At 34.2% G+C, this 26,228-nt stretch overlaps 1 protein-coding gene across 1 annotated transcript; it reads right to left on the reverse strand.

Annotated features, from left to right (window-relative positions):
* Positions 1-499: 499 nt before the first annotated feature.
* LOC142344100 (uncharacterized) lies at positions 500-22,104 on the reverse strand. Its single transcript, XM_075395586.1, has 4 exons — positions 21,945-22,104; positions 20,968-21,225; positions 15,248-15,351; positions 500-1,289 (listed from the first exon to the last, which is right to left on the reverse strand). Exons 2-4 carry the CDS (start codon positions 21,192-21,194, stop codon positions 1,075-1,077), a joined length of 546 nt encoding a protein of 181 aa, XP_075251701.1. The 5' UTR covers positions 21,195-21,225; positions 21,945-22,104; the 3' UTR covers positions 500-1,074.
* Positions 22,105-26,228: the final 4,124 nt, after the last annotated feature.

Below are 26,228 nucleotides of genomic sequence, written 5' to 3' on the forward strand. Positions count from 1 at the left end.
GCTCTCAAATAGAATTTGCATTTTTTGATAGTACACTTCCCTATGAATCCAGAACTAGTCTTTCTATCGTCTTTCGTTCGTCTATTAGGAACTCAAAATTGATTGATTTTGTGGCGTGAAATGGAATTTTGATTTAATATATTTATAAAAAGATCTTAATCTGAAGAAACATTCTACTACAAGTGAACAAAATCATTCCAACTATCCCGTTTTTCACACAAAATTACAATCCTCGATAACTCCTCGAAAAAAGTGAAATTCGAAAAAGTCTTTTTAGTTTCCAATTCTACGCTGACGAGCTTTTTAATGATACCACTCAAACTTCTCTGCGATGAATATATCGATCGGCCAAAATTGTCTGAGTAAAAAAACCCCTTTTGAGTATATAGTTCCTCCCTAAATTAATAACAAAATTAGAGAGGACAAAATCAGCAAAAAGATGACTGATTCAGAACTGTATATCAGCTAAAACATTGTCAACCCTTGTATTCCTGATGAATAGAAGTAAAGTTAGGTAAATTGTTTTTCTAATCTGATTGCAGTATGGTTGTGTTATGTAAAAATTATTATACAGACACAAACTAAATTTACAAATTTTACAGATTTTTTAATTCAAATGCAACGCCATTAAATCTTTTCTTGTTAAAGCACCCATTTGGATTCTGTTGAGATTCTGTCTGCAATTATTGCCCGTCCAAAAAATGATTCGCTTTACACTGAGCAGATGCTTTCATTGTGAAAGATGCTTTCAGCTGTTTTATACATAAAAGATTAGCGCTATCATCAGATTTCATTAAAAAATAATACTTGTCACAAATTAGCATGCCTAACAGTATCTATGCATTATATTTTATAGCTAAATATTATTTTTTTTCCAGCTAATAACACGCACTTGATTTCTTTTTGGATTTCGATTAGTTAGCAAAGTTCAGCAAGTTTATTGTTCAATCTACAATATATGCTACATTTACAATGATGTTAAAATTTACAGTCATGGCAGCCTGAATATTAATTACGTTCACTATTCGCTTAGTCGCTTTTTTTTCACGAGCGAATCTTTTCGTTTTTTACATATCAGCTCTGAACAAATCCGAAACTTTTCGGGTTGTCTGTCGTAACTGGCGCAGCTCCTGAGCTTGTTGTTGGTTGAGAAGGTGCAGCAGCGGGGGGTGGGGGTTGCTGGTACGCGGGGGGAGGAACAGGGTAGGCTGGGTATGGTTGATGGGTGCCTGGATATGGTGGGCTGTTATAGTGCGCAGTGGGGTGAACAACTCCACCTGATTTCTTGTCTGTGGAATATAAAAGCAAACTCATAGATCAAAAAAATTTACTGTTTTCACACAAAATTATGGCGTAAATAATAATATACTTTTGTAATTTTAACTTATGTTTAACATTTTCCTTGTCCACGGTGTAAACTCGAATTCATTTAGTAAATTTTACTTTGGACTCAATTCAGAGGCTTAATTGTTCTGGGTAGTTGTGATCTGGGTACCCGAACCCTAGTCCCATAGTAAATCAGTACTGAAACATTTTATTCCAATTGTATATCGTCGGCCCAGTACTGTTTCAGTGTATCCTAAGAGTATGTTGCTACCCCATTATGTGCAGTCTATTCGCATAGATACTTTTTTTCTGAAAAAAAACTGTACATCCTTGGTTTTGATTCCCATGATGTTCATAGCAAAATCATGAAAAATTGTGAAAATTTCGAAAAAAATTTGAAATTTTGGGCGATGCCCCTTTTGAGCATGACGACGACTTACAATCTTAAAACGTTGCAAGAAACGTATTAAGATTAGCAAAAAAACCCGCCAAAACCAGTAAAAACACGCAAAAACCAGAAAATACACGCCGGGAACCTGGAAACTGCCAAATTGGGACCAAAATTGCAGATTTTTATGGTTTTTATTTCAGATTGTAATGGATTTTTGTTTGAATGTCTTAGTGTTAGCTCCGAAAACAGATACAGTTCTGGGCCGACGATATATAAATGGAATACAGTGTTTCAGGACTGATATGCTATGGGACTAGGGTCCGGGACTATAAATAAATGGCAAACACTTGAGCACAAAAAGTTGCATCGCCCATCCGCAGAAGGGAATCTTAACGACGGAATGGATGTCAAAAACTGTTCAGCGTGTTTTCAGAGAGCCGGTTTTTTTTACTATGATTTTTGTCTGAACAGTGTAAAAAGTGACATAATCATAATCTGTTCATAGTAAAAATACAGACTGAGAATACTCTGATTCAGCGCTGATTTACTATGATCCGGGTAGCAGTAAATCTGAAAATTGAACTGGTGATCCACAATAAGTAATACTTTTCCTTCATTAAAAATCAATTAGGCTTTCTTTCTTCTCGTTCTTATTGACAGGTTGTTAACTATCGAGGGAGTTGAACTAGACACTGTGGCCCATGTTTGCTTAATAAGAGGCACGTAAAACAGTGGCATATATTTCCAATTTCAAAACAATCGAAAATACTATAGCTGAGAGTCACAGGGTTGTGCACAAGTGCCCGGGTTGGAGTCCCAGTGCATCTCATCGATGGATCATTGTTATTTCATAGTAACTTCTAGATTCATCGATGGGTCAGTTAAATTTCATAAAACCAAACTTTCCATCGATGGATCATAGATTATCCATATTTCCATCTTTGAATCATAGAATATCCATGAAAATGAAATTTTCGAAAATCTCACAAGTTTGTCAATTTTCTTAATAAAATGGAATTACGTGTCCCTAAATGCACTTTTTTGTTGTTGTCAGTAACGTGTCACTAAAAAGAGCATCTCCATTGCTGGAACGATCAAACTGGAGAAATGGAGAAATGGAAAAATGGAAAAATGGAGTCAAACTAGCCGATCCTACAGAAGGGGAAAATTCAGGTTCTATGGTTTTTCTATGATCTAGTGATTTCCCATCGATGGATTTCCTATGATCAGAGAAAAGGTGGTAATGAACCACCGATGAACCACGGATTGAATTTTTATGGTTTTACTATGATCCATCGATGAGATTCTTTGGAACTCCAAACCGCGCGCCTACAACAACTTAGAACGTAATAAACAGGTGTCAAGACATTACTTACAACTTACATTTTCGATAAATTTTATTAAATAAAAGTGTTCAATTTGCACCGTACTCAATCAAATAACATGCTTCTTTTATAAAACCCGCTGGTATACAAACATCCTTAGTAAAGATGGAAGGGAAACCTTCAAAGTAAACTTCGAAGAAAACGAAAACGTCAAATAAACTTAACAAATTTTGAAAATTGTAAAACGGAAGGGAATCTCGTCGAGGCCAAACGTTATCTTGCCCGATCTTGCAGGATTCCTGCAAATTTTATTCTGAAATGATCCTGAGAGCAAACATATTTCGAGATGATCTGAATCAAAAGTTCTTCTTTCAAGATTCAAGATTCTGTCCAATCATTCAAGATGCTATTATAACAAAGATGCTCGTTAATGTGCGTTCGCACATGATGTTCCGACCCGAGCTCATCTACACTTTTGACTTAATTGTTAACCAGATGAAGATATTAAAAAAAGATGTTTGAATTTAAACGTTTAAAAACCTAACTACTCATTGAGTTACATAATGCCATGTCTCATTACAGCGCTGAAGAGATCTTTCACTGAAAAAACTACGAGAAAAAAAAACAATAAAAGAAGCAGAAACAAAAATTTCACGGCAAAAACTATGTATCTAAATATGAACGCACCCAGTAACAACCCCAAAATGCAATCGGATAAAACCTTAACTGCACAAATTTACTTTGTCCATACTATACAGCAGAGGCAATTTTCTATAATGAAACTAGGTAACAAAGTCGACACAAGGAAATAATAAGGAAAAATTGAAAAAGCAATCAACTTTTTTCAAATAATTCGTAAAGTCTTAAAAATCATTAGCTTTTAACAAATTAACTCTTTATAATTTTGCTAAACGTTCATCAGGAAACCAATAGGACCTGTCTTTGGTTAGAATAAACCATAGAAATTGACTACAGAAGCAGAAAAACTCAAAAAATAAAACAATTCGCCAAAACACAAATTATTGAAGCCATTAAAATATTTAGCTATTATCTGAATACTGTATTCTTCCTTCCATTTTCAATCATACTGATGCAACTAAAATTACACTGAACGATTAATTAAGTGCATTTGGGCCACATTTGAAAATCATTGGGATCTGTTATTACGCGAATGTGCTAAAAGAAGAGAAAAAGGAACACAAGTATACCACTGAAACTTTTATTTAAACGCATATTGTCCACAAACAAAACATCAGTTACAACATTATATCACTGGTTACTGAACTTTTCCGAATACAAGGAATTGAATGAGACCTCTCAATGATGAGAATAAGCTACACGGTGACGAAAAAAACAACAAAAACTGAAAAGTTTAAAAAATCATTGATAATGTATAATATCGTAAACTTCAAGACTATTCGCTATAAAATAACTGCCTTGGGTAACATCAATCCTTGAAAAAACAATTAAAAGCTTTTGAGAACGGTCAGCATTTTACGCTTTTCGAAAGATTCAAAAAATAGGCAAAATCTGCTATTTCGAACAAAAATTGAGCGAGAAAGTGTCGGAGCCTTTAAAAAATAATTTTTCGGCAATGACTTTTCTATTATCCATTAATTTTTTAGCAGATTGAGATTTTTTTTAATATGACTTCAAAATATCAATAAATATGAACAATTACATTAAAACCACGAAATTTCTGAGAAAACCGTTAGTATCAATGCCATTAAACTCAATTGCTTTTAGCGAAAAGCAATAAAAGCGCTCGATGGGAGCATAAGAGTTATGCGTCGGTGAGACGACAATGAAGTTTGTCATTGACAATTCGTCGATACGATAAGACATTACAATAAGCCATTGAGTAAGAAAACAACAACAAATACAGGCAAAAACCAAAAATTCAGTAGAAAAAAGCGAGAAGAACGTGTCGCAGCCATTTAAACCATGTCTCTTTATCTCAAAACTTTATCTATGCTAAATTAACGTCTTTTCAAAACCAAAGGGAGCCACCTTTTTTAGGATAATGTGATAAAATTTCAAAAGGAACTAAAAATACAAAAATATCCAAAAATTTAATTTTTTTGAAGTCTTGTGGCATTGAAGCCATAAAACTAGGAGTTAGAAAAAATGGCAACCAAAATAATTTAGGTTGCTGTAGAAAAAAGGAAAGGGTTCTGGGCATTACTGAGAAATTCTTGCAAATCATGTAAATAAGTTTAAAATTGGTTAATGTTCAAAAAAATTTTTTGAAAAATTATTTATAAAGACTTAATAGACAATAAGTTCAATAGCTTTCAACAGAAGTCAAGAATTAAGCTCAATAATGAATCTATAGAAGGACAAAGATGTTTGTCATGCTTGGGTAATCAATAAGATATCACAAAAAGTCTTATGACTATGAAAACAACAACAAATAGATGCAAAAACCAAAAAATCAGTAGAAAAGTGCGAGAAGGAAGTGTCGAAGCAATTTAAACCATAAGCTTTTCTCTGAAAACTTTATCTATGACCCATTGAATGTCTTCCTTAAACCAACGGGAGCTATTCAATTTAGAATAATGTGAAAAAATATCAAAAGTTTTCAAAAATACGAAATTATCCAAAAAAAATTTTAAAATTGTTTTTGAAATCTTGTGGCAACGAAGTCATAAAAAAAATAGTTAGAAGATAAAACAGCTGAACAGATTAGTTTTGTTTGCATTAGAAAGGAAATGGATCCTGGCAGTACTGAGGTTGACTAACAGTTTACAGAAATATGTTTATGATCGGTTATTATTTAAAAAAAATGTTCGAAAAATTATAAATACAGACTTAACAGCTGTTAGATGTCTAATCAAAGAACTGAATAGCTTCACTAATGCTCATTACGAAACCCATTGCACTTTTAGTCAACTAATCTACGCCATAGGTCTCCAAAAATTCAGTTAAACCTCAAATGAAAATCAAAATTTCATTAAAAATTACAAAAGCTCAGAGTCGAAGCCATAAATAACATGTGCGATTCCTTGAAAACGTGTTTTTTGTACATTAGGCGCCATTTTACGGTAAATGTCTTTCATCATTAACCAAACACCGATATGAAAAATGACCAGTCCTTCTGTGACCTAAAAATTATGAAAATTTCAAAAAAGAAAACAGCTCTCAAATAGAATTCGAAATTTTTTTAAAGTAAACTTTCCTATGAGACCAGAACTTGTCTTTTTTTATCACCTTTCGTGTAATAGGAATAAAAATTAATTTCTCTCTGTGACGTGAAATGTAATTTTGAATGAGAAATTTTTAAAGAAAAGATCCGAATTTGAAGAAAATTTACATTAAAAGTGAACGAAATCATACCAAACATCACGTGTTCACACAAAATTTCAATCCTCAATAACTCCTCGAAAAATACAAAAATCAAAAAAATCTTTTTAATTTCAAATTATTGGCTGGACGAGCTTTTCAACGATACCAATCACAATTCTCTACGACGAATATATCGATCGGCCAAAATTGACTGAACAAAAAAGAACCCATTTGAGTATATAGTTCCCTCAACCACAAGTGGAGTCGGAACAATAAGCATGAGTTTTAGCAGATGACTTAAAAATCGAAAACTATATGAACGCGCTTTCGAAGTGAACTTGAGTTGCGGGTGTGATTAAAAACTTATCTGGAAGCAAGATATAACAGCTTTTCGAGCCGGAAGATTTAAGTAACGAATTAAATAATGTGGACAAGAAGAACTCACATTCAACAGAAAGCGACCATCCCCGTCTAAATTGAAACAAAAAATTAGAAGAAAAAACTGGCCCTCGAAAAAAAATCAATATGCAAAGCCAGCGCAGTCTGTACGTTCTCGAGCTCTCTTTACCGTCCAAGACGACAAGAAAAATTGTGCGATTTTTTCTGGCAGCCTAAAAAAATCAATATTAAGTCACATTTAACCTACAGCACGTGGGAGATGGTCCCCAAAAGGTCAAAATGGAAATGACGAGCCAAAGTCTGTATCATATCGTATTTTGGTCTGGAAAGGTCTTTTCATAAGCATTTTCGAACGAGCACAGGAACGCGCCAAATTTTGAACGAGGCAATGTCTGGATCATGAGCATTATTGGTCTGCCTAGGTATTTTCATAGGCAAAATTGGTCTGGAAGGGTATTTTCATCAGGAGTTTTGAACGAGGACCTCAACCTGGAGCATATGAATTCCCTAGTCAAGAGCTCAAGAGCAAGCGTTAATCTTGCAAGATCTTGCAAGATTTTTGCAAAAGGAGTTAGTCTTGCAAGATGTAGCAAGACGGATTAAATCTTGCTAGATTTTTGCAAGAATCACGGAAGATTAACCTTTTTGGCACGAAAAAACTTCAGTTTATATTTTGAGAAGGAAAAAACAAAATCAATTGATATAGAACGTCGTCGATGCAAATTATTTTTCTAAAACAGGCAAATAAGTTCCTCTTCTGTTTAAGCTTCAATTATTTGTTGACGAAGTGTATTGCAATCCAGTCAACTGCAAGCTCACTGTGTAATTATTAGAATTGTGACAGAATTAAACAAAATATCTGAAATCCAATCAAATTATTTGCGAAAAAAAACGTATTTCAATCAAGAAAAAGTGAAATTTTATAATATAATTTTTTTCATAAATATACTACACAGAATAGCTACACTGACTGACTCAAAGAGCTCATAAAGCCTTCTTAGTATTCATAGGACCCTTGCAAGATCATGCAAGATTTGCTTCTGTTTCCGACACGGCTTTCCCAATGAAACGAACCACGATAGCCTTGATAAGAAACATGGTTATAAATGGTCAAACGGGGCAGAATCTTACAAAGAGGGTTCAAGAGATTTTTATTTGTTCGGATCTTGGAATCAAATTGCTCGAAAAAAAATGTTCATTTTCTAAATTCTGAATTAAAATTTATGAAGTTGACGTACATTCTAATGCGTTCGCCACTCATTTAATATTTTGAAGATCATCAAAAAAGGAAAGCAGCCGTTAATTGCGACATGATGTTTTTTTCATTATAAAAACTCTTTCTAAAAATTACACCTTTCAAAAGCCACAAGAACCAAAATTTATATTTTAATGCCAAAGTGTTGGATAGTATAAGAGAATTAAGTTGTCAAAATCCCTCTCGTCACCTCGTGAAGTTGTTCTCACCTCGTCAATTTTGATTCAGAAAGAGATTTGCAAAAACAGTAGAGCTGAATCCAATATGACCTCTCCTGTGTTCGAATTGTAAAGTCAAGGAAGAGAAGCAAACTGAAGTAAAAAAAATTTTCCCTATTTTCCATTCCCCCAGCCAGCACAATTGCTGCTATTTTTTAAGTGTTTCAAATCTGGGAGCAACAATAAGTCTCATGTTAAGAAACAACTTTCAAAATTTTCACCCCTAAAATTTACAAACAATCATGTCAATTACCGTATTTGCATATAAGAATTGAAACAATGCCGGAAAATTCAGACAATTTATCTTCACATTTTTTCGCTTGACTTGCTATTATGAAACAGGTCAAAATACATATCATGGCTATCACGGTTCTATCATAAACCAAGGCTGTCAAAGCGACTTGAAATCAATATATTTTTTAAATTAACTTTTTTCTAATTTAACTTTTTTATAACAGCACGTGCTCTGGATTTATCGACAACTTTCTGAATAGACCATCTTTAAAAACAAATTTTGTAAACAACATTTTGCAACTCTATGCATCTTAAAACCCCTTCCTTTTTTTTCTTCGAAATTACATTGTGGGGTGGATGTCTGAAGGGAGATTATCCAGACTATCGAGTTGAGGCCAAGGAAGGTCGTCAAAACCGGTTAAATCCAAACTTTACAGCCCACCCTTGCCCCCCCCCATCCTCCCTGACGCCTTTCAGGTGATCGAAACATACAATTCATGGAGCGGTTTGCTAGTTGAATCGTTATCGCGTTTTGGCCATGAAATACAACCTAAGAGCTAAAGATCTGGTCCAGTCTGAAGCAAACCACGATAACAATTCATCCCCCCTACTTAATGTTCTTTGAATATCATTGAAAAAGTGCCAGTTTCTATATCTCCCGTCAAAAGTTACTCACAGGAACAAACCACTAGCATTTCAGTAGAAAACGTTATGTCAGACACCTCAACTGGTTTAACACAGCAGATAACCGAACTGACAATAAACGACGACATATCTCGTTTCCTGATTCCAGTTGGAAATATCCTTTTTTATCCCGACAGAAAAGATAACCTATTTGAAGTCTCCATCTTGGAGCACGACTTGGTCAGGTCCAAGGTGAGGTACTTGCATTGGGTTCCAAATTACGATGAATGGGTGTACTCGAAATCAATTTGGTCGTATTCTCAATTCACTCAACTTTTGTCAACAATGAAAAAGATACCGAAAAATCTATCTGCCCGCACAGACGAGTTGGTTCAATCTGCAACACTGTGCAGTGGCCCATCAGGCCCCAGTGACAATCCAAGCAAATTACCAGATTTGAAAACTATTTGCAGTAGAAATATTCCAACGATCCGCTAAATCCTCGTGAAGTTTCGTATGCCATGGTCCGGGATTATTACGTCCAGCATAGAGGACTGCATCTCAAATCTTGATTGTGTTGATAACTGGAAGAAGTTTTTCGCAGTTAGCAAATGTGTTTTGCGTGCTTCCAACAGAGGGGGTAGAAAACATGAGCAGCAGCAGGAAAACTCAATGATGAATAGATTTGAGCGATGGAGATCGGGTGAGTATGCTGACCTTTGGTACGGAGCGGCTTCAATGAAGCAAACAAAAAATAAAAGTAACAGCACAATTGAAGTGCTTGCCTCCCGAGTGAAAACAGATTGTCTTCAAGGACAGTTTGATCGTGCGGCAAAAATTTTATCATCGGAGGGAGTAGCACCCGACTACAAAAAAACACTCATTGAACTCAAAAAACTGCATCCAGAGGAAATCGAAATTCTTGAGCCGTTGGAAGACTATAGCTGCGAAGCTTATCAATTTGTTGAGGGATAGGTTGTTTTGCAGCTCCGGTCTTTTTCGAAATTCACAGCAGCTGGGCCGCCCAAAATGTACCCAGAGCATCTTCTCCACGCAATCAATTGTTCAATTTCTGATCAATCCAAGAGGGCAATGAGTTCCCTAACCAAATTAGTGAACTTGGCCAGCAGGGGCCAGCTCCCAAGTTTTTTGGCTCCAGCTTTTTGTAGTGCTACATTAACAGCATTGAATAAAAAGGAAACCGGCATTAGACCTATTGCTGTGGGTGAAGTTATCCGGCGCCTTGTTGCCAAGTGCATTGCAAAAGAAGCAGCCATTCGGTTGAGTTGTTTGGTTCAAAGCAGTTGGGAGTTGCTGTCAAGGGAGGTGCCGGGAGCAGAGTGCCGCAAAAATAACCTTAGAAAGAATGAAAAGAGTAAAAAGTGGGGGCATACTTCAAATTGATTTCAGAAACGCATTTAATTCAGTAAAGCGCAGTCATCTACTTAGCTCAACTAAAGTTTTGATGCCTAGTACAATTCATTTGCATCCTTTTGTTGCTCGAAACATAGTGATTTGTTCTTCAATAGCTCAACTGTTGACAGTCAGACAGGAGTGCAACAAGGTGATCCACTAGGTCCACGTTTGTTTTCATTGGCCATCTGGCCTCGTATTGAAGAAATCGAAAGCAAAATACCAAATCTCTTGCAACATTGCTGATATCTTGATGACGGAACTATTGTGGGAACCGAGATCGAACTTTGTAAAGCGTTAGAAATTCTCTCAGAATCAGGGGAAAAATTTGGTTTGGAACTCAGGAAGGATAAGTGCGAGCTATGGTCAATCGAAAGCATGACAAAAATTGACAGTTTGATCAAGAGGAACTGTGTAGATGAAATTGATATTTTAGGAGTTGCTATAGGATTTGATGCTTCTGTTTCCTCTTGTTTACTCAAACGCTTTAAAAACAATCAGAGGAACTTCTAGACAATTTAGCATATGTAGACGATCCTCAATGTGCTCTTGGTATTTTGCGTTTTTGCCTTGGTGCTCCCAAAATGGTCTACTCTTTGCGATGCAATTGTCCTTTGGAGGAATCAAATAAAATCCTTCGAAAAATTGTTTCGGTTCAGCGTGCAACCTTTCAAGGAATTCTTGGAGTTTTGTTGTCAGACACCTCTTGGAACAAGCATGGCTTCCAATAAAAAAAACCGGTGTAGGAATAGGACGATCAGCAGATCAATTTCAGGCTGCTTACGTTGGATCTGTTTTTGCAATCCTCTGTTCTTGTAGAAAAATTAACAGGCCATAATCCAACTGAAGACATCTCATTTGTTAAAGCAGTTGAAGAATTGAGCAAAATTGCGACGACATATCCCTCTCAAAGAAAAATTCAGGAGGAACTTGATAACTCAGCCTTTGACAACTTGTTAGGAAAACAAAGTTCCATATGAGAAAAAGCTCGCTTACAATCTCTTTCTCTACCGCAGTCTGGTGCCTGGTTATCCGCAGCCCCCATTCCGGCTCTGGGACTACAACTATTTTCCAATGAGTTGCGTGTTGCTCTCAAATATCGACTGGGTGTAAAATTGTACGAGAACGAGAGAAAATGTCCTTTTTGTAAATCTGGGACTAGATGTAATCGGCGACCATGCGGTGTCATGCCATGGTCGCGGTGATATGATCTCCCGTCAAGATCGTATACGAGACAAAATTATATCAGCTTGCTCGGGAGCTCTTTTGTCACCCATCTCTGAACAGAACAGTTTACTACCCGACAATAACTCCAGACCGGGCGATATCTTCTTACCTGAATGGAACGCTGGTCAACCAGCAGCTTTAGACGTTACCGTCACTTCTCCCTTGCAGTCAAGCCTCACTATAAATGCGTCGGAGAAAAGTTGTTTTGCACTGTCAGCTGCTGAGGACAGGAAGTACGAACAGTACGCCCAGAATTGTATTGAAGTTGGAATTCAATTCATTCCTCTGGCTTTTGAAACGTTTGGAGGATTTTCAGAGACAGCTCGTAAGACCCTCAAACGAATCGCTACTCTGGCTGACAACAGAAATTTGCAGCTGGCGGGATTGTCGGTAGCCATCAGTAGGTTATCTCAATCAGTCTCTGTTACAGCAATTCGGGGGTCTGCAATCATGCTCCTTGCAAGGGATGCGACATTACAGACACATATGAAACGGGAGCAGATCTTTGAATCCTTGTTGCAGAAGTTAAGAGGCGAGTCGGCCTTGAATAGTGTGTCATCCATGAGCTGGGACAATCTATAGTGATAAGTTTTTGACTCACCCAATGAGTGGGGAGCCCAAATTTAATGAATTATCATACTAGTTGTACCTCAATGGCGGGTGAAATGTGATTGCCCAGAACAGGAAGTTTTACCTCAAACGTTTTTTCCAAAAGGGAAACTATTGTGGTTGCATGGGTGATTTCTTGGGTTGAACTGATAACAATGATCGTTTATGAACCAAGATTTTCTAATTGTAAATTTTTATTTCCAAAAAAACTTGATTCAATTCAGACATTTAATTTAAAAAATAGTTTTGTGGTTGCTTATTCTTTGCTATAAGACAAAAACTGCTAACAATTCACGAAAATTTTCAAACTCTGATCAATGTAAAGTTCAAGTTTTTGCTAAAAAATGATTACATTTTCTGGCCTTTTCTCTTATGATATCCGCGTTGTTCAGATGGTTTCTACTAAACTGTTAGAAATGGAATGCCCTGCATATGCAAAAATTTTCTGTGACATATTTCAAAGCACAAAAGTGCAAATAGAAAGGAAAAATTATTTTTTATTTTTAAGTTAACACCTAATTATTTTTTATTTTTTTATGTTTAATTCCTAATTATTTCGTCCAGTGAACAATGGAGATGCTGCTGTGCAAGCAATTTTTATGATGGCCAACTCCTGACGCAATAAATGCCTAAAATTGCAACATGCTTTGAAGCAGATAAACCTTTCAAGCCTCAAAGCTTTTTTGAAGTTGAATAATCGGATACCTAATTACTGCAAAATTAAATCATTTTATTTCTGCCTTTTCCTGCTTTATTATTCGTAGCTATGATTTTCCTCTAAGTTATTAGGAAGTTTAAATGAGAGCTAAATAAGGCCAACCAACGATGCAATAAATAAAAAGTCTTGATAATCGATAGTTCGTGCTCATCCAAATCCAAAGACAGGTACGGACTTTAGGATCATAGCATATATTTCAAGCGGGCAGGCAATTGTCAATTTATCATCAAGACATGTCAATATATCATGAAGACATGAATGAAAAGCATAACTTGACCTCGCTGTAACAACTTTTTAAAACAAAATAAAGATGTTGGACCTTTTTGACGAAATGTATCAAGTTTTCAACCAATGAGCGTATAGGTTTTCAAATCATCCAACCATTGTGGAATTTCTCAAGTCAAAAATGTTCGTAGGGGACAAAAACTGTCAGCGTGTTGGCCCAGTCACCCAGCATGCCACTTTCTTTGATTTCAAATAGATCATATATGACTATTAGTTATCATATCAGATCATATATGATTTGTATGGTTTCTTATTAGTCACAGAAAGATTATACAAAAGATCAAACCTGCTCCTAAAGCGCGACAACACAGGTTTAGCCCTCGTTTTACGAAAAGACCAAGCTCGACCAAAAAGTGTTGCAATAAGACACTGTCTTTTCTCAAGGAGTCCATAAAATCCTTTTTTAAATCTCAAACATGTAAATTCGAATAACCCCAAGGTTAAAGTTACATGTTGTAATATTATAAATCAAACATACAACATCTTTTCCTTGAATAACTAAACATCATAACAATAAAATACAAGGTTCAGTGTGTAGTTTTCGTGAATTATTTTATAAAACTTTTAAAGCCTTCAATTTTTTTGTTAATTGGAGCTCGTTCGTGTCTTTTTTGCATCTCTTCCTTTAATTATTTTTTAACTTTTTTCTTTGATTTTTCTTTTCTTAGAGCTCTTGTAAGCTTATTCCATTTCTTAAAAAAGTTTCTTATAAATGAATTTTGACTCAATTTTTATTTACATTTTTTTTATGAGAAAAAAATCATATTAACTTTAATTTCAACGTCTCCAATTTTTCTGAATTTTCGTTGGTCTTTTATCTTTGTCTGTTGGACAATATCGAAAAACATATTTAATGAAGTTTTTGCTATTTGAATTTCTGCGGGAAGTATTTTTTTTTCAAGAAGTATTTTATGAGCACTGTAGTATTTTGTTCAAAAAAAGCAAACTTTTATGCCCCATCTATTGTGTTTGTTTATTCTGTCAATTGAGTAGGACGGCAAACTTTGAAAAAATATTGCACTAAATTCTATATGCGATAAAACAAGTGATCTAAAGAGATTTATTCGAGCTTTTAAAAGTATTTGATTGCGTACCGAACAAATTGATCTGATAGCTGAAGCCATTTTACTGATCACATTATTAAGTTGTTTTTGCTATTTCAACTCTTTGTCAAGAATAACACTTAGGTATCTGCATTCATCTGTTGGTTTCAATGAATGACTCTTAAATTCAACGCAATTGGCAGTTGGTATCTTTTCATTTTTGAAAACCATTATTGAAAACCATTATTCTGTTTTCCCTTCATTTAGAGTTAACTTGTTTTGTTTCATATATTGTTCAGCTTCCAGCAATATCTTTTTAGCCTTTGCTTCTAAACACTGTTCGTTTTTTCATGACATAAAATTGCTGTGTCATCTGCAAACCTGCAAACTTTAGCTCGACTTTAGATCTAATCTCTAGTTTGGACTGACCTAAATTGTTGCTGCTGCATTTTATCTCGACGCCATTTTTTTTTCTGGAGTTTCGCTTGAGCCAAGTTTGATGTTGGAATTTTTGCTCGAGCAAAATTTGATGCTGCACTTTAGCTCTACCCACAGTTGACGCTGGACTTTAAAGTGGAAAATCAAGTGGAAACATGATTTTCGGATTTAATGTTTGGCCACTTGCCCGGGGTGCTCTCCCCTGTTGGCCAGACCGATGACAAACGGTCAAATTAGTGCAGGAAGTGACCATTTTGATCGGTTTCGAGCGTTTTTGACCTGTAATTAATTTTAGGAACTGATCGTTTTTGATCGTTTTCGATCGTTTTTGGTTTGTCAATTTAGAAACTGATCGTTTCTAATAGTTCTTTTAGGATACTTCTTTAGAAGTCGAGGTCTAAATCTGGGAACCGTTATGCCAAATCGTTAATAATCGGTGCAATGTTTTGCAACTTACTCTGTTTTACGGCGCAGTAGACGATGAGGCCAATCACAACTGAACAACAGATGAGACTGACAAGGGGAATGACCACGAAGAAGATTATCACAAAAGCCACTTCCCTGAAAACAAATTTGGCTTTTCTTTTAAAAGAGCAACTTTTCTGTTCATAAGAAAATTAGAGAGTAGGGAATTAAGCTAAGCATCATGATTTAGAGTGTGTGATGAAAACAATCTATTTCCTTAAAGCCACTTAATCTTTGAGCTGGGAAAGTTCACAATAAAAAACTTGATGTTGAAATCCATCTAAACGAAGGTTTTTGAGCAAAATGGAGATCTTCTCAGCGAAAATTAGCTTATTTCCAATTCTTTTGTTACTTCAAATCAACTGGACCTCCCTTTTTTGATTTTTTGGTAAGATAAACTTTACAATCTTTAAACCAATTTTAAGATATTTTAAGCTGATACGTAACGCTAAAATTTCCAGTTTTGGTGACAGCTTATCGTGCATGATCTGATAAAATTCTGGTGAGATCCGATTTCAGAAACTAACTGATCCGAACTATCTGTGTGTGTTACCATAAAAAATACTTTTTACCAATATGCAGGATTTTAAATGAACTTACCAATTTTGATATGAACATTTACTGAGCGCAGAATGGTTTGCTACAAACATAGTCAATGAAACTTTTGTTAATAATTTAAATTGATAACATTTGGAAACAAGGAGGCTCGGTAATGTGCGTTTGCACATTAAGTTCCGACAGCGCTCATCTACATTTTCACTTAATTGTCTACCAAATGAGGAAGAGATAAAAAAATTTAACACGGCAACAAGTCCTTCAACAAACTAATAAATGGATAAAACAATCTACCTTAGAGGGCCTATGAGACCTGTGACTACCATAAATTGACTACCAGAAAAGACGGCGATAAAAATCAAATAGCTTCAAATATTAATTACGAGCAAAACTCGTAGACCATTTTTTGAAAATCATTAATAAACAAATCAAGATGGCATCAGATAAAACTTTTACTAAAAAGGTTAACTTGTACTTTATCAGAACAAAATATGGAACTTATCCTCAATGCGACTTAGTAAAAAGTCGACAAGAAATGAGCAAAAGGGCAAAAATTAATGAAACATTGCTTTTTTGACAAGAATAATATTCGAACTGATTAGGAACATTATGCATCAAATGAAATCATTGACAGGTTCTTTTATATCTCCACAGAGCAACTGAGACCTTTCACTGTCCAGGATATGTCATACCACGCTAAAAAGAACGACGACTACAGGCAAAAAGGAGAAGTTGCACAAAAAATTTGCCCGAAAACGATGTCCCAGCCAATTAACATTAAGCTGTTCAATATAAACACTGAAAATCGTCGATTGCGTTTTATTAAAGTAAAACAATTGTGAATCAAATGAGGCCCATCATTGAAATACTGTGAAGAGAAAACAAAAACCTACAAAAAAGGGGGCGAAAATGCAAAAATCACGAATATTGTATGAAAACTGTTTGTACCAAGCAAAAAGACCATTTGAGGAAAATAAAACAGTTATGAAGAGCAAATTGTATTTCAAAAGATAAATGAGGAGACCTGTCATTAGTGACGCTAATCTACAAGTTAACAAGTTAACAGAAATAAGATTGGCAATTCTCAAAAATCTATTGTCTTTTTTTTTAAAAAATTTCAAATTTCATAGACAACAAAAGCTTTCGACTAAAAGAGTTGACAGTTTGTCTTGCAATAAACTGGACAACTAATTGTGCTTGTTAGTAGTGAGACAAAATCTTAGGACCACAAAATAACAATAAGTACAAGCTGAACTAAAAAATTTCACACACAAATTTAGGAACCACATTGTGAAACCATTGAATTTTTTCAAAAAATTATCCAGGCGAACTAAAAATCTTCATTTGCCTCTCCTTTGATCATCATAAAGTTTTTTTGTAAAACGACTATCACAAATTGACTGCAAAAGAATCACAAAAAATGAAAAATTTCTAAATTTCACAAAATTCTTTTGAAACAAATTGTCTAAGCCCTGAAGACATCAGTCAAAACGTTTACACAACAGAGAAATTTTTGTTTGATGCAACAAAACATTAATAAGAATTTTAAATAATGCGAAATTACGAAAAAGATACAACATTGTAAAATGCGAAAACAAACCCGAATCTGAACAAAAGAACAAAAAGGGATAAGTTGAAGAATACTTTTACTCTCTGTTTAGGAATTTAATTCGAAAGTCAATAAAACCATTTTCTATTTACCGTTATCAGCTATTAAATTCAATGAATTATCTATAGTTGGCCACTGAGACCTTTCATTACCAAACATTTGGCATACGACAACAAACAGAGGGCAAAAATAAAAAATTCTACCAAATTCTGCAAGAGAATGGTGTCGCAGCCCTTAAAACCAGATGAAATGGAAAAACTCAAGTGCAAATGTTGTAAGGTTTTTTTCAGTTAGACTGTCAACTATTGTGACAATTTACCCAAGTAACAAAAACAACAGCAAAAATTGGCAATTATGCACGAAAATCTTAAAATTTTGTATGAAAACCCGTAGTACCAAAAGCAAGAAAATATAACGTTAAAACAATCCGCAAAAAAAAATTAGATTGTACTCCATAGGGAAGATAGTTTTACCTCTATTTACTGACAATACGCAAAAATTGACAAAAAATATAAGAACTTGAGAAATTCAATAAAATCACTGAAATTTCCTTAAAATAAATACTTTCATCAAAGCCATAAAAACCCTATTGTTCTCTGAAAACAGACCCTATCTACATTCAGCCTCGTGTTTACTTAAGTGGGAGCTGTCATTAATGGAGCCATGAATAAAAAATTCTTTGTCCATAATTAACATAAGAACAAAAGCAAAATTTTTTGAAAGAAGGCAGCACTAAAAAAATCGAAAGTTTCTGATTCTAGGTGTATATGATAATATCGAGCCTATCCCCGATTGTGTCGCACGCCCAACAAACCGCCCAAGTATTCCAAGTGTTTTCGAATAAGACGAATTATTGAGTGAAGTTCTTCAAATATAAAAAAACGTGCATATTGTATAAAAAAGAAGCATAAAAAACGTGCATAAAAAAGATGCATATTGTATAATTATCGAGATAAATAAGCAAAAAAACGGCAAAATTTTAATTCCAGAAGACTTTCATAGGGCACCTAAATTCAACTAGCGCTCTTTTGGATGTTAGAAAATCTATGTTGAGGTTTCTAGGTCACTACGTCTGGCAAACTTTAACAAAGTGGACCAAAAAAGCATATTTAGTGCCAATTTTCGATGAAAAAAGCTCAAATTCTGAAATTTTTATCGAAAAATTTTACCCAAGAAAACTTCATAAAAAGAATTCAGCAACGGATTTTCTGCCTCTAACGGTAACTATAACACTCTGCCGTTAAAAGTTTAAACTTGTTTTAAATTATATTACCGAAATTATGCCAAATTTTAGCAAAAATTACTGATAAAGTGAACAAAAACAGTTGAATGTTCACAAAACTTTAATGGTCGATGACTCCCTGTAAATAAAATCGAAAAAATTTTTTATTTCCTTATTCTAGGATGTACATGCTTTTTAATGATACCACTCACAATTCTGTGCTATGAATATATCGATATAAATTGACTGAACAAAAACAAAAACCCATTTGAGTGTATAGTTCCTCCCTCACCACTAAAAGGGGGTCGGAACAAATATTCTGTTAAATTAATGAAAATGCTCTATTCGACAGTAAAAACAAGTTGTAGTTTCAGTACAATTGTTGTTGAGTATTTTCAAAAAAGGGGGCAAACTGCCTTCAAGCATTCGGTTTGTAAATAACCAAAACAAAGTGGTGCGAATTGAAATTTTTTGTCTCACAATTAAACACGCTGTTTAACAGCAAGACCGGGAACAGATTGGAATATTATGACAGAAAACAGTAAATTTTTTTCTTAAATTTTTAAATGATCACTTACTGAAATATGTGTGTGACCTAACAAAATTTTTTACGAGCCTCCTAAAAATATTTTCTACTGTTTTTGCAATTAGATTTTACTGTTCTGTTCCGGATTTTAATGCTCTTGTTTCAATATACAGCATAATTGATTGCTTTCTATGATTATTCGTGACAGTTTTCGGCCTAAACGACAAAAACTTCAAAGAAGCCCGTGTTGAGGAATTTTGTTTTTCACTTGTAAGAAATCGTCGTTTTTAATCGTTTTCATTAGACAAAAACGAACAAAGCCCTTACGTGGTAATCGTCGTTTTGTTCATTATTTCGTCGTTATTTTTATGTAGGAAATGATCGTTTTTCAAAAAAAAACGACGAAAAAACGGTACCCTCTGGGATTCGAACCATTGAACTCCTGATACTTTTACCTGATGCACTGCGCTCTGCGCTATCAGGCGATAATACTTTTATGCCAAAACGATCTAATAGAGAAAAAATAGTTCAAGAGCAATTAAACGACGAAAAAACGATCAAAAAACGACGATCTTAACTGAAAAAAAACGACGTAAGAAACGACGAAAAAACGACGAAGAAACGATCATTTCTTACACGTAGAAGACGGCTAAAACGACGAAAACTAATGAAAACGAAGAAAACGACGACAAACCGACGAAAACGACGACAAAACGACTAAAAACGACAGCTTCTTACAAAATAGTGTCGTTTTTTCGTCGTTGTCCTCAACACGGGAGGACTAGCGACATCAGAAAGTCATATCTGATTCGTAGTAATCATATAAATTCAAATATATTGCTTATAATTTTATGCAATTGATATCTAAACATACCGCGTTTACAAATAATGAATTTTAAAAAACATTAAGTCACCTTAGAAAAACTAGCCGGAGAAGGAAATGGAGAAAAAAAGCTATATTAATAATCATTGCGCCAAAAGAAAAATTTTATATCTCAAATATCATACTAAATGCCGCTTTACAAATATTTACTTTTCTCTTTAGAGAGAATTTTTACCTACAAATAATAACGTTATTGTTACTTTTAATAATAAACAAATTGATGACGTATACTTTAGTCAGGCCGCTCAGAAAGCTTTTATGTGTCTCGCAAAGCAAGCAATTTTTGAAAAAAAATGATGTTCAGTGTACTAAATTAGGTCAATGCCATTAATCTGTACCTCAGATCTGCCCGCTTTTTCCACTTTTGTTAAAATTGTAATCCGGTTTACCCAGATCTGCCAAAAACTAAGAAAAGCAAGATTTTTTACTATCAATCACAATAGTATGAACATCGTTTGTTATCTTTAAGGAGGATTGCTTTCTGGGAACGCTTTTTAGCGTTCTATTGGTGATGCAATAGCAGCACCAGCACGAAAAAAAAAACATTAAGAAGCAGAACCATGGATATATGAAAATTCGCAACCATGAAATATTACTTATGTTCGTTACACGTCAAACGAAAATCATTTGTGACTATTCGTACAAAGATCACATATGGTTCATACTGATGATACAAAGACCAGAAATGAATCCTACAAAACATTTCAAGACCATCAATAAGATTCTTGTAATATCGTATAAGGAGCCATGATTGATATTAAGGTTACTAAGAATATGCTAAGTATTATTGTGACAACTAATCGTTTCTTACACCTGGATTGAGACATGCTATGAGCGTTTTTGATCTGAAATTGAAATGAATTTTTTTTATTGGATATTGAACGGAGCATTTCTGTGTTATAATAGTTTAAGTTTACCAATCACAGTTGTCGTGACATTGGTCATCTGAGCAGCACTTGAGACCATCGGGTTTCTCATAAATGTTACTGGAGGGGTTAAAAGTCTGTTGGGTTTCGTACAACTGTTGAAAGAAGACACACTCACTGTCGGTTACACACCGATGTGAACCACCCGCCAATGTGGTTGGGATAAGTGTGATTGCTGCACACAGGGCCACAAGGCCGAAAGTTGACCGCTGTGTCATGTTATGTCAACAATTTGATCAAATACTACAGCTGGAACAATACAAAACGGAACAATAAAGTACTAATTAATTCCTCTTTCGATATCTTCATTGTTATGACGCACAAACGAAGTTCATGAAACCCAGGCTGAGGTCCCAGATTAAAAGTCAATACTATCTCCAGACCCTCCCAGGCAGAAACGGCCTATCTCCAGACTTCCATGTTTTCTTTTTTCAGAATTTCGTAATATGATAAATTAGTGTTTGAGGCAGCGTAGTTTGTGCGTGCGACACCCCCTGGTTCCTTCATTTCGGTTTGGACATCATCTTTTGGCCTGAGACCTCATCCTGGGTATTCATACGAATGTAAACGTGATTCCGTGCAACTATACGGCCTCATAATTGATTCGTTTACTTCCCAATTCCCAGTTGTAACTTACAATGGGCTACATTCTTGGAAATCTTTTTGAGTACATAAAGGAATAACCAAATTCCTCTTTTAGGCTGAATACATCAACATCAATCAAGGTATGCTTTCTCAATTATATGCCCATACTAAATGAGCCTACTCAATTTTGCTTGAAGACATTACATACAAGATTGAACCAAGTTACAAATATCAAACGTTCAAATATATGTTTTTTTTGGTAAAAACAAATTTTTGCGGAAAACAATTTTTTCAGTCACTTATTGAGTTATTAAACAAAATGCTTCCGGCAAACTAAAAAAATAACGATGAAAAAACAGTCAGAAGTAGTAATTAAAACGAACCTTTTTGTGTCTCAAAATGCAAAGATGGTCGTGTATACTAATATCTATCAAATAAAAAATATCTTTTTAAATTTATGTATTCTAGACTATGGCCTCAACACACGTGTATATGATGTTTGACGTCAATAATTTTAAGTGCCAAAAGGCCAACTAATTTTAGTTTTTGTTCAGCTGTATGAATAACTTTAAAACTTTCTCTTTGATGTTATAGAGATTGTTTACGTCAAATAAGTCAGAAGAAACCAGAAAATTTTTTGCCTAGCATGCATGCTCAAGTTAAGTTATTTAAAGCTAGATATGATACCACGTGCCTAATACAATTAATGTTGTCTTTTTCAAAAGCATGTAAAACAAGTCAAAAATACGCAAGCTTCATTCAACTCTGAATTGAAAAATTGAGCTGCATTGAGAGTTTGATAGGCATAAATGCAAGCAAATATTCGATTAGCAGTTGATTTTGAAGGCTTTTCTTCTGTTTTTGTGTTCAACTAAAAAATGACTGTTAAATAATTTTTTTAATGTAATTAAATCGTAGGAATTATTCTATGGTCCCGAATGATTTTTGAAATTTTATCGTGTAAGATCTGATAAAATTTTATCCGATAAAAATTCCGCTGATCATATTTTACAGAATAAAAATTCTCATAAGTGGAATCCGCATCTTGTGAGATCTGATTAGACAACATAAAAGATAATTTGTCATCTTTCCAAAAGTTTTGTTGTGTAAGATCTGATAACACGAACCATAAAGCGATCAGATCCTTCAAAAAAGATTAAAATAAACAAATGTAAAAAAACCAACAAACTCTTCGATTGCGACGATTTGTTTTGCTGGGATTTGAAAATTAGTTTTTTTTTTAAATTCCTCAACGCCTTTTCTGACGTGTGATTTGAATCTGCTAGCTTCTTTATATTTTTAGAAAAATAGTTTTCTTTTAATAAAGCCAATTTCAATGAGACCTCGATAAAAAGAATAGCAAAAATTAAAAAGGACGCTATGTAATAAAGTGCGTAATGCTCCGAACGCAAGTTATCACACTTTTGTGCAAAGAAAACCATAGTTGACCTCGGGAAAGAAAAGAAGCAATACTTCGCTGCTTGCAAAGTGATTAGCTCCTCAGCAGTATAAAATATAATTCTTCAATTAATAGCAGCGAATTGAGAGCAAAACAACTATTGTATTCAGTGGGATTACTTTTACAATCGGAAAGGAGCAATTTCGTTTCTTATGATATGTTCGCGAGATTGGTGGTCCCGTCAATTGGGGATCATTCAGAGCAAAAAAGAGCGATTCCCCAGTCGAGACCAGATGGTTATCTTGCAAGATTCTGACAGAATCTTTCAAAAACTGCCTATCTTGCAAGATCTGGCAGAAAAATGGTCATCTTGGAAGACCTGGCAGAAAATCGGTTATCTTGCAAGATCTGCCAGAAAAATGGTCATCTTGCAAGATTCTTGCAGGTTCGTTCCAGTCGAGCTGTCCTCTTATTGGCTCTCATTCATGCAACACTTTTCATTTCGACCAAAAATTTACTTAAGAATCAGTTGCGTGTTTTTTAAGAAAAATAATACATTTGAATAGATTTTAAATCTGGAAATATGAATTAACTGAAAAAAGCAAATTAAAGTGTGCCTTTGAGAACTGTTAACCCAAAATAAATTACTATTAAAAACTTTTATCCTTCAACTTTATCAAGATTTACAAAACTACACGTCTATATTACCTTTTCTGATGAAAAAATTGTGTGATATTATTCTTTGCATCTTAAACAGCTTCCTTTCATTTAGTTCACCTCCTTACGCTTAATTTTTCTTGTCAATGCCCCAAAAATGTAATTACTCACGACTTGCCATTTTTTTGAGCTTCGAAGGACTTTAGAAGAGATTTCGTGCATATCTCCTGCTATCAGAATTACTAGCATTAATCAATTCATCTTGTAGGATCTTGTGCAAAAAAAGTGGATATGTTAGAGGATTCTGACAGAGAATTGATTATCTTGTAAGATTCTGGTAGAAAAATGGTTATCTTACAAGTTTCTGGCAGAATGAATGACTGTCTTGCAAGTTTCTGGCAGAATGACTGGTTATCTTGCAAGATTCTGGCAGAAATCTTGCAAGAGTATGCATAATCTTGCAAGATTCTGGCAGAATCTGTCAGAATCTTACAAGATAACCATTCGAAATCGACTGGGGTTAGCTTTAAATTGTCTTTCTTTTTTTCAATTAGCTGCATAAGTGGAGTGAGATTTTCGTTTTTTTTCTTCAAAAAATTTTTTTATCGTCAATGTTACAAGATAGCTAGTAATTGTAATGATTGTGTGCTAAAACACAGAATTGTCAATGCCCGAATCCAATAGTGGAGAGCAAAAAGTTTTCTGCGCGAATCCAATAGTGGAGAGCAAAAAATTCATTTTCGTTTTTCAGTTGCTGTTTTTGATTTCCATAACTCTAGATCCATTTGTTTTTAAAACACTTTCAAATTCAGAATTTTGGCCGTATATTGGTTTCCTTTCACTTAGTGTCCTTAATTACAGATCACAATGGTTTTCAATGACAGATTTAGAGATGTAAGTTTTTGATGGCTACTGATTTATCCATTGAAATCAATTGTTTTCGAAACAGACATGGATTTTTTGAAAAACTTCTGTGCCATTTCGCTTGTTTTCTGTTACATGGTCACATCATCTCAAGAAACCTTGTTTATATAGATTTTCTTCGAAACATTAAGGTATCTTTTTAACGATAATAGACGTCAATTAGTGTTTTTTTTTTAAAAAAATCCTATTCGATTTTTGCTTTTGATTTGTTCAGTTTTCTTAATCTCAATAAAACGTGTAATTTAGATGAGTTACGGAAATCAATAATTGAAATCACTTAATACACAAATTTATTTTGGGTTTCAGTATCTAAAAAGATCAGACGGCAGAGAAATTTTGTAGAGAACACAAATGAACTCATTATATATATTTTTTTCAGTTGAAGGAAATATCCGATTCGTAAGATAAGAGAAACGGTGCTGCATAAATTCTACTTTAATTACCAATTGACTCTTTTGATTACTGGCTAAATATATTCATTGAAATCGTCTTGCTGAAGAATGTAATCATATCTTGATGGGGGATGAAAAAAATTCGATTCGTTTTTGCTGCTTTTGTTTTTCATCTAAAAATGTTACCATTATGCGTAGTTTTTAATCTGTCAATGGAAAGTTAATGCTTTTATATGTTGAGCCCAATGTGTTTACAAGGTGTTTTCTGAAAAATTTACAGAACTTTGTAACAGTACCCTAACTTTTGTTTTTTTTGTCTGATGATTTGTTTACCGTGCGAACGGGCCATTTTTTCCAATATGGCACCAGAAAGAATTCAGTGTTTTCTTGCGTGCTACTTGAAGTTTTGTTAGCTCTATGTCTACTTTTTGCCACGTTTAAGTTTTTGCGTTTTCTCCAAACTTATTTTTCTTTTTGTTGTCTTCTCAGTTTGGTCCTCTTTATGAAAAGTCAAACAGGTTCGATTGGCTTTATATGGAGCATTAAGGGAAATTAAGGGAAATCAAGGTATTAAGTTGATAGCATATGTATGTTTTGTTTTTAGAAAACATAAATGTATCTTTTAAAATTTACGTCAAATTGTTTTTGTTGCCTTCTCATTGTTTCATTATTGACAGGTGACGCAGATTTTTTGATAAAATATGATTGGTTTTTAATTACTTACTTACGTTGTGGATTTTAAAATTTGACACCATTTATTGTCGAAAAAAGTTATGATTTTTTACCGCACTTTTTGCGTTTTTGTTGAGTTGTCTATGAATCTCAACAACAACACACCTTATCACCTAATTTTTTTTCAATGCTCACAAAAAATTTCCTTAGTTGAAGTTCGCATAACATGGTTGAAAATCCGTCCTCTAAAAATTATAAAATTGAGGTTTTGAACCTTTACGCAAACAGAATTATTTAGTTGTGTTTGAAAACCAGCAACAGCCCGAATTTTGTGAGAGTTAACTAATAGTGAAGATTGCAATTTGTTTTTTTGTTTTTTTTTTTTGCTCTGAAATCAAAAAGATTGTTTTTGCTATGAAATCAAAAAACTAAAAACAAACTGTTCTCAGAAAAACATTCAATTTTTTAAATTTAGAAGAACTATCTAAATCAAAAAGCTGAACGAGTGAGCAAGCTACGGTCAAATAAAAAAAACTGTTTACGAAAAAATTCATTTTTTTACTGAAATATATAGGCCAGCGAAAAAATTCTCTTTTCCAAATTTTGCAAAATGTGATCGTTTA

This window comes from Convolutriloba macropyga, chromosome 8, assembly GCF_964194025.1.
Source record: "Convolutriloba macropyga chromosome 8, txConMacr16.3, whole genome shotgun sequence".
In the NCBI taxonomy this organism is placed as follows: Eukaryota; Metazoa; Xenacoelomorpha; order Acoela; family Convolutidae; genus Convolutriloba; species Convolutriloba macropyga.

Excerpts from the sequence above, each read along its gene's own strand:
- LOC142344100 (XM_075395586.1), bottom strand. The coding sequence starts at position 21,194 with ATGACACAGCGGTCAACTTTCGGCCTTGTGGCCCTGTGTGCAGCAATC. Across the intron at positions 15,352-20,967 it reads TGTCACGACAACTGTGATTG|GGAAGTGGCTTTTGTGATAA; the intron begins GTAAACTTAAAC and ends ATTTGTTTTCAG. Across the intron at positions 1,290-15,247 it reads CTACTGCGCCGTAAAACAGA|ACAAGAAATCAGGTGGAGTT; the intron begins GTAAGTTGCAAA and ends TATATTCCACAG.